This window comes from Bombus pyrosoma, linkage group LG2, assembly GCF_014825855.1.
Source record: "Bombus pyrosoma isolate SC7728 linkage group LG2, ASM1482585v1, whole genome shotgun sequence".
Lineage (NCBI taxonomy): Eukaryota > Metazoa > Arthropoda > Insecta > Hymenoptera > Apidae > Bombus > Bombus pyrosoma.
In genome coordinates, this window is record NC_057771.1 from 4,771,283 (window position 1) to 4,780,805 (window position 9,523).

General features: G+C 34.8%; 1 protein-coding gene across 2 annotated transcripts; it reads right to left on the bottom strand.

The window, feature by feature from the left end:
* Nucleotides 1-245: 245 nt before the first annotated feature.
* LOC122577680 (1-phosphatidylinositol 4,5-bisphosphate phosphodiesterase-like) lies at nt 246-8,923 on the bottom strand. Of its 2 annotated transcripts, none has more exons than XM_043749146.1 (20): nt 8,650-8,923; nt 8,345-8,404; nt 8,076-8,216; nt 7,900-7,979; nt 7,355-7,490; nt 6,836-6,936; nt 6,576-6,742; nt 5,959-6,169; nt 5,147-5,405; nt 4,452-4,637; nt 4,076-4,253; nt 3,570-3,727; nt 3,296-3,499; nt 2,791-2,989; nt 2,372-2,542; nt 2,148-2,288; nt 1,697-1,871; nt 1,380-1,583; nt 623-869; nt 246-399 (listed from the first exon to the last, which is right to left on the bottom strand). In XM_043749146.1, exons 1-20 carry the CDS (start codon nt 8,818-8,820, stop codon nt 331-333), a joined length of 3,258 nt encoding a protein of 1,085 aa, XP_043605081.1. In that variant the 5' UTR covers nt 8,821-8,923; the 3' UTR covers nt 246-330. The 2 variants fall into 2 exon arrangements, with proteins under 2 accessions (XP_043605081.1, XP_043605082.1); XM_043749147.1 differs by having other exon boundaries at nt 8,076-8,265; nt 8,650-8,731.
* Between the last annotated feature and the right edge of the window lie 600 nt (nt 8,924-9,523).

Sequence of the window (9,523 nt, forward strand, 5' to 3'; positions counted from 1 at the left end):
AACCCTACGATATATATTAATATATCGTATAATTTCGAAACTTGGAGGTATATATAATTCGTAATAATTATCCTTTATAAAGGAATACGAAACGAGTCACACATCCGTGAATCGTTATTGTAATATTTATCGAATAATATTATATACAGAATCTTAGAAGTAGTTCAAAATGTGATCAAAATGGAACAGTGCATAAAGAGAAAGAAAAAATTGAAAGATTTAATAAATTGTACAACAGTGCCAAGGTATGTATATCGAGTAAGTATAGGTAGAAAATATGTTTTTAAATTAAGTACAAACTTTCAAGTAGAAAACTTCGAGATCTAATAATTATACAAAGAATTCTGTTTTAGACGACATGTCCAAGTGAATTGCTTCATTCTTGTACATTTCAATGGTCTGTAACAAAACGATAATCTTGTAAGTATTATCAGCTATTAGAGAGAAAAAAAAACGAGCTTGACACGTTGGTGAAAAAGTACGAAAATAAATACGCGACACTCACACGCGATATCAACGATTGATTTAGAAGAATGTTATGCAATTTGTCGATTATCTTGTTCTTATGATCATACAAAATTAAGAAGAAGTCGTTTTTTAAAGTAAAATTATGAAGCATTACCGCGTTAATATTGCCATCTAAGTCTGCCACTTGTTTTTCGTGAGAGACTTTCAATTTTTCTTTTTCACGGCCTTGCTTGATTTGCACGGTTTTCCTTTCTTGCATAAATTTCTTCGTATTTTGTTCCTTCTTCTCACGAAGTCGACGATCCTTGTCTCCTTTTGTCTTTAACGCTTTGTCGTTCATTACTTCTTTAGCCGTTTCTACGGATACTTTTACCTGATTCGCATTCATATCTTTAATATCTCTGAGAAGAAAGAAAAAGGATATTATTGTAGGAATAGGAATTTTGGACAACTAGTTGGATTACTAGTTGCGAGTTTCAAGTAAAGTAAAAGAAGAGTGCAAAGATGGTTGTCGCCTAAACTTTCCGATGAACGTGATCAAACATGCCATGAGAATGTCGGAGTAGATTGTCTAAAGTGAGCGAAAGAGATCGTAAAATGCACGGACAATGTGTAGCTGAATTGTTTTGTACTGTGCTGTACCGTTGCAGCTTACAGTTGTTTTAGTATATCGAATCGTACGTTTACTTCGGTGTTGAAACTGCTTCACACCGCTACCTTTCATCATCCCGAAAATTATATTACCCCGGCGGTAAGGAATAATTTTATAAACCAACTGTTACATGTCAAGTACAAACTTTGTTCGATTTTACGTATGCTTGAACATTTTTAATTTTACGTGAGATTTAATTTTGCGTGAGAGGCGAACGAATAAAAATACTAAAGAGAAATTACAAATAGAATCTACACACTTGTCATGTTTTGCCTGTAGCTGTTTAACCTGCGAGGCCTGTACAATTTCGATTAATTTTTTGAATTCCTCCCGACCGGCCTCCGTCTGATTCTTCAACATCTCCCATTCCTCTTTTCGTTGCCTTTCTACCATGGCGGACCATTGCGCGGTTTGTTCGCTTATAACTTTTTTCACGTTCGCGTCCTGGAGCAGCGCGCTTTTGCTGTAAATGCGAGATTTGTCATTGCCATGTGGGATTAGCTGCGATAACGACGTTAATCGCGGCAATTCGGTAATTTCTAGTTAGCGAAAGTAATGTTTCAGTACGCTACGTACTCCTTTCCCTTCACCAATTTATCAATGGCAGCGCAATGATTTTTTTGCATCGTCTGTCGTTCCTTCAGATGCTTCTTCCTCATTGTATCCAAATCCTTCTGTTGTTTTTTCCCCAGTTTGTACGCTTTCTCCTTCTTTAGCGTGTCTATCGTAATTGGCTCTGGCTTCCATTCCTCTAAAAATTCGATAACCGACAAATATTTTATAATTATATAAATATGGTATCATATAGTCTTACGGTTTATTATACAGAATTAACTTACAACTGTTGCCTTAATAAAAACATTTCCCAATTCGTCGCGAAACTTTTACAAACTGATTAAAATCTCAATAAAACTAACAGTTCGAGCAAACAATTTAATTTACCGGCGACAATTTCAAATAATGGCGCATTAAACGTTCGTTTCCCGTTTTAAGTTTTATGAATGAAAACTTGAAAAACATGGTATACCCTTTTTAGCCTTTTCCTCTTCCTTCTTCTTCGCCTCGGCCTTCGCGTCGGTTTGCTCGATTCCTAGTCCCTTCATAGTTTCGGCTTGCTTCTCTGCTCCTTTGCTGAATCCACCCGGATCAGACAAGGCTGCCATGAAGTCTACAAGTCGAGAAAGCGGGCTCGCATCAGAGGCATCGTGATACACTTCTATTTTTGCTCGGCGAACTCGCTCAAGAGATTACCTTCGAATCCATCGGGTACGTAAATCTTTAGCTCGATGTTACAGAACAACATCGGCAGTGCCATGGGAAAATTCGCCTCGGTTTTCAACGAAATATGTCTATATCCAGCTTGAAGGCCGTCCAGTGGTAAAATTCGTTGACCCAACAATTTTCCGCTCTCTTCGTATACACCTATGCGAACAACGAATGTCAATTTATGTCGCTGTTGCAGCGTGAAATTGCATTCTTTGAATCGGCGAAAATGTTTAATAGAACGCCAATAGAATTGGAAACTAACTAATTAAAGACGTGCAGCTAATTAATTTTTTGGAAACGATGATTCTTCTATAGATAAAAGTAACGATAGATGAATTTATTAAAAATTTACGTGCATTAATAATGTGCAATAATGTTAGAATTAAATAGAGTCATAGAATTACCAAATCTGAGTACAGCCAAGTCGGGAAGTACAACTTTACGGAATAGAAACGGTTCTTCGTTATAAACTGGATTCAATCCGTTCCCAGGAACCATTCGTGTTCGAAATTCTTTCTTAATTGTGTCTGCTGGCAAACCGTACATGTCCACTTCAACGTAAGTGCCGACCTTTTTGTCGGACAAGAATTGTCCTGCTATTACCTGACAAGTAGAATTAATCAACGATTGATCACTTTTATTCCATCGCTCGATTTACTTAACTAATAATGTGTATTATTATTAATTGGTTTATATTATTATTTTAAAGGTGATTAAACGTTTTTAATATCGGTATTAATGATACAGGCAACAGTCGATCGATAATACTTAATAAATTGTTGCTCGTATCGTTACTGTAATTGCTTGTATATAGTAAAATTAAATTTTTATTCGAATAAAACGAATCGTTTCACAAATATCCTCCAAAAATATTCCGACTAAATAAAATGTTGCATATGCAAAGTTTACTTGAACGGAACATTGAGCTGTGATAACGCCGTCTACGTCCTCGGAGAACGGATCGAAAATTTTATCCGACCTTCTCATAAAATCAGGCTTTAGTAGATACCCAGTTGTTGCGTTATACTCGAATTTTCCTTGATTTAATTGCATAGGCAAATCGGGCGTTTGAAAATTTAACGCAACCATTTGACAGCCTGCGTTCCAAAAGACCTAAACAAATACAAACCTGATTGATGTACCGAATAATATCAATTTTTCCTAGCTATAATTAACGACTTACTTGTGGCATGTAATTCGACGAATCAGCCCTCGTACCTTTTGGGTAAATTCGACTCATCTGACGTTTGTTATAATTAACAAACTCCACGGCATTCGTTTTCAGGTAGTTGAGTGCCGCAGTCTCCGAAAACGAGGACATATTATGATGTATGTTTTTTTCTGCAACAATAATAGCGCTTATATATCTAACTTTAGATCCAAACTCGTAATGCAGATTGCATTTTAATTTTACTTACTTACTGCTTAATTGTCTTTCGTGATAAATATATTATCATAAAAATTTCGATAGTACTAAAGTATAAAATTAATATAAAAATACAAATACGAGAATGAATGATACTATTCGTTCGTTGTATCACCGGTACAATGACCAAGATATAAGACATGGCGAATGCGATGATAAATCGTATGCACATACATAAATTGTACTTACTTTATCAAAAGGCTGAAATATGAATATAACGTTTGTATGTTAATATAAATGAAAATAAAGCACGCTTCACATACTTTCCGCAACTTCGAAACTTTGAAATTTCACTGGCTGTGCGTAATTAATCATAGAAGAGAGCCATGGATGACACGCCATCGTACTGCCGGTATATTGAACTGGAGGCGCTTCTCCTTCAGCACCCCCTTCACCTGGTGCAGCACCTTCAGCTGGTGCAGCTTCGGGTGGTGGTTCCTCCTAGAATGTCATCAAGATTTTGTTTTCAAAAAAAGACGCGCTGTATGACATGGCTGTGCGGTACGCTAACAATTTAGGAACATGATTTTCAAAAGAAAATTTTCGAAAGAAAATCTGATAAATCTTAGATAAATTATATCTTAGTTATATTCTAATAGATAATTTCTAAATAAGCGATAAACATAATCATAGGAACACCTTTGGCGGTTCCGGTGGTCCAGAAGGTGCGCTGGGATCCTCCACTACTTCGTCTTTCGCCTCGAATTGCCCGGAGCGGAATAACTCGAGCTCCACCTTTTCTACCTCCGGTTTCAGTCTTTTATTCTTGATTAATATCTTTCGTTTCAGTGCACTTGGTGGTGGAAGTGGATGCCCCGGTTCAAGCTGTGCCATTTTATTTACGATTACAAAATAAACGTATTTCTCGCGGGACATTCATCCGTGCGATAAGCACGCTTCTCATATTTTCATTTGATCTGTTCCCTCTGAATCGGGCAAACTCGTATTTTCCAGCGGGCGTGTTAAAAATTTATAAAATTCTGCTGCTGTTACTATTACTTGTCCGTTGGCGAGGAAAAACGCGAGTTTATCGAGTCGCACGAAATACGAATGGAAAAATGTTTTCATAAATTGAGACAACAGGAAACAGGCAATTATCGATTTTCGTTTGTCGAACAAATTCTTTAGTATGCTATTCGAGATAACTTCTTCGATTCAGTATGTGGAAACGAAATTATTTACGATTTTATAAATATAAGCTATATGCAAGAAGAACTTGTTAAATGCGTAACGAAGATTTATCGTCTGTACGATATCGACGATATTATATATTACTGTTTTATTCAGCGTCGTATTAAGAGATTCAAGAAATTTAAAATCCGAGTATCACATACCGGATAATCTTTCAGAGGCTCTTTCAGTAGCAAGTCACCCAGTATTTCATCGCAGTATTTGGCCAGCTTATATTGCTGTTTCAGGCAGCAATGATTTTCGAAACTTAGAATTATAGGATACTCCGATGTGACGAACGCTGTGTCCCTCAAAGCGTATATGACATCTTTGAAAAGGATATCAGTACACATAGCTTTGCCGTGAGTTATGATAGGCTCTTCGTCTTCTCCCTTTCCATCCCAACAATCGAGTTCTACACATCTGCCGGGCAACATATTTCATTATCCTTTCTCAAATTGTCCTTGCTCCCTCGATAACTTTATCAAATATAAAAAGTTTCCCCAACTTACACAAAAAACAGTGTGATCGTTATCATTTGCAATACGTATCGTCAAAATTACGGAAATCATAGAACAATTGTCCTACATATAAGATGTAAAGCATTGTATTTAAACATACAAATAGTCCTTATAGTTTTTAAATATTTTTGCTATTAACTTTTAATCATAATTAATCAAGTACGTTTAAAATAATAATAATCACAGCAGATTCTTTTATATAAGCAGGTAGAAATTAATTTCTCCTACATAACTAGAGTCAAAATGTAAAATATATAGAAAAAGATTTGGTCCGATTTAATAAACTCTACAGTTTAATCTGATGTCTTTAAACATTGATGATTTATCGATACGAATAGAATTTATATCGATTGTATTAAGAATTTCTAATAATATCCAACTGTCATTGAAATTAAAAATTAAAAACGGTCCTGGCGTGACTGAAATGTTATAAATTACTACTGATTAATAATTACCTGCAACCAGCTAACAAGACTTGTCTGTACATCTCAACGGTACTTTTACCACCGATTTGTCTGCCACTCAGATAAGTATTGTGACTGGAATTAATATAATAATGGGCAAGAGGTTGATCCATGTCCATCCATTCTTCCAATTTGTCCAAAAATACAGGTGCATTTTCATCAGACATTAGGTAACGAATGAAACCCTCCTTGGTTAAGGACTCTACATACAAAATGATACATACATAATAAAAATATAAAATTATATGCATTTTCTCTTGCTCGTCTAATCCTCTAACCGTACTTTAAACAAATTAATTTAATCTAGATTTATTAACGTTTTTTGCCACACTATATCAGTTTTTAATATTCTAAACGATAGGACTAAAAGTACAAAACACAACTCCAATGTATGCATTTCATAAAGAAGAAAATACATAAATATCGAAGGCATTTTATTTTGTAAGTGACTTTGTAATAGATCGTAGTTCTATATATCTTCGTGACTAACGACTACATCGATGTAGCCTAGGTGTGACGTTAAAAACCAACTAAAAGAGGAAGAGGAGGGAAAAGAGAAAGAAATTTCGTGATTCTAGAACGTAAATTGTTTCAGCAAATAAACGTACTGTCATTCCTTGCTTTCTCATCTTGTTCGTAATCGTTGATTATTTCTGTGCATCGTTTCTCATCGTAAAGGGGATACAAAATTTCGTTCAGTCGAGGGTCTCTTTGTTTCTCGTTCATAAATTGTACTAACTGACCCAGACTGATCGTATCCGATTTTCCTTTGGTTCTGAAATATACCATTAGTACCATAATAAACGTTATTTCAGAAGATTCATGACGCCATTCGCAGTAATTTTACCTCTATGTAACTGGTACTTACATCGATTGGAATAATTCCTCGATATCGTTTCGAGGGCAAATTTTAAAGTACAAATTCTTAAACTTCTCGAACGTAAAATCCTTAGGCTCAATTTTATCGCTCTGAAAATGATAATATTTATGTAATTATTTCTATTATTTCTTATCTTTTAATTTATTATTATTATTACCGACTAATTTTTACTTGTAAACTTTCTTCTGTTCGAAGTAAATAGCTTTAAAGAAATTATCAACGTCTTGAGAAAAAGAAGTTTTGTTCAGTTAATCGTTTAACTTTATTGCACGGATGGGGTAACATATCGTTAAAATTGAGAACCTAGTATTTCTGTTAGTAATGTTTGAAAATTCTATGAGACAGCGGCAAAAGGTTTAGTTTAAATAAACCGAACGTAATATTAATACGTGTAATATTCACGGTTACTTTACTCTTTTTATTTTTCACAGCCTAAAAATACTTGACATTGTCTATATAGATCTTTACAAGGATAATAAGATTGCGCGTATTGAAGAGGAAGCTCACCTTTCCACTAGGTAAGCCCATGTCTGCTAGCCCTTGATAAACTAATTTCTCTGTTTTCCCAGAGGCAAATGTCTTTGATATAACTTTCACTGGCACTTTTCCTTTAGGATCTACTTGAAAGCTCAATCTCATCCAACTGGTAAACAAATATATAAATACAATTAAAAATATAATAACAATAAAAATATATAATAATAATAAAAATAAGAATAAAAATATATAAATAAAATTATAATTTAAACCCCTTAATAACACGCGTATACATCGCCTATATTGAAAACTTGCTAAAATTTATAACGATATTCGTTTCGAAATAACATTCTTGGCTAAGAAAAGAATTATTGTAAATGTGTATTAGAAGCGTAAAGGGTTAAATTTCATGAACGGGAACTCGCAGCCTATTTATAACGATTACGAATGTATGGCAAGTACTGTAGTAGTAATATAGTACAATCTAATAAAAGTACAGAAAAAGGTTAACAGCCTTCAAGCGACTAGCTAGATGATAATGCGGAGACGATTAAATTAACGTAAACGTTACGTACTGCTTCATTAGTTGTATCGTCGGGCAAACGTTCGAAGCTTTCGTGTTGTGGGTAATTAATCGTAACCCAACTTGCCAATCCTAGACCAGATAAATGATGTTCAATTTAAGAAATATGATCTAAATTCTCGATTAGATCTAGAAGAAGAACAGCATATTCTTTTTCTGTTTTACTACCTTAGCCGTTTTTGCGTCCGCACAAATAACATGCTGATAATGAATATTAGTGTAATCGATACCCGAGCATATAGTTAAACTCTTCTGGTCTATTTCTTCCATTGTCCCGTGTTTACTTATTTTATGGCACAATTTAGGATCCTAAGCAATTTTATCGTTGATTATTATACACATTATATATACGGATTATCTGGTATGTATAAAAAAATCGATTAGATATTATACAACCATTTTCGATACCTTAAACAAATAGTTGTCGTATTATTTACCTTCGGCGTGCCACCATAACGAATATCACTCACTTGAGCCAGTTCTATTACATCGCCGTCCTGCGCAACAAGATTTGCGATTGAGAAATATTTATTCGAACGAAATATCATTAAGTGAAACAAATATAATGATCAGCTTGTGTTTTCTCTTCTAATACTATTTCTATTTTCTTACTTACTGCATATCCAATTTGATAAAAGAAAATATTTTTTCACAATACTCGAATCTCATCTCGAAATGGACAAGTATCTATGCAAAATTTGTGTTTTGAAACACGGGATAGATAGTGACTTGGAAAATCTACCTTGCCGTCGCTCTTCCAATAGATAAAAAATCCATATTCATCGACTTTAAATAAGCAGTTTGGTTCATATTCGGTGTTTTCCTTGTCTTCGAACCAGCGATCGAACGTTGAACCATTTCTCAAAAGTTCCGGTACCTCGATTCGCCAATTGAACTCGAACTTTTTTGTCATGTTGCCGATTTTTCCGATTTGTCGACAGTGCGGTGATCTAGCCTCTGATTATTTTGAAGTGAACTTGGGATGGTAGAAGACTCGAATGGCTCGATTCTGTCGCGAAACAGTGCACGAAGGCTCATAATGCGATTAGGCAAATCCAATTTAGCATTATATGAGGATTCGCTCGCGACTGTGTAGGGAGATCGTCGCGTAACAGATTTTTAACTTACATAAGATCGATGCATCGGATTTTGTAAACATCAAACACATCGAAATGCATCAAAAACCAATTTTTCCATCTTATAAAAGGAAAAGGCGGAAGAACGGAAATAATTCTTGATCAATTCTTAGATAGTTCTTAATTCTACCTTGATGGAGGTAGAGCGTTTTTTAAAAATAAGGACGATAATACATAAGACTCTTAATAATAAACTCTTAACAAGATTGTCGTAAACATGTTTGAAGGTAATGGTAACGTGGGAATAGGATAATTTATTATTATTTTGAACAATCACAAATTAATGTGCACGATGCCTTTTTTGTAATTGTCAACTTAGTTTTGTACACTACTTTATTGTCTTTTAAATTTTGTACACGACGCATCACGCTCGACGATATTTGTTCTTATCACGTGTACAATCACGTTATTAACAAGCTTACGCAGTCATTCCTTGTCGTCTTCGCTTAATAGTCGCTTCTGGCTGCGCTACTTACCCAA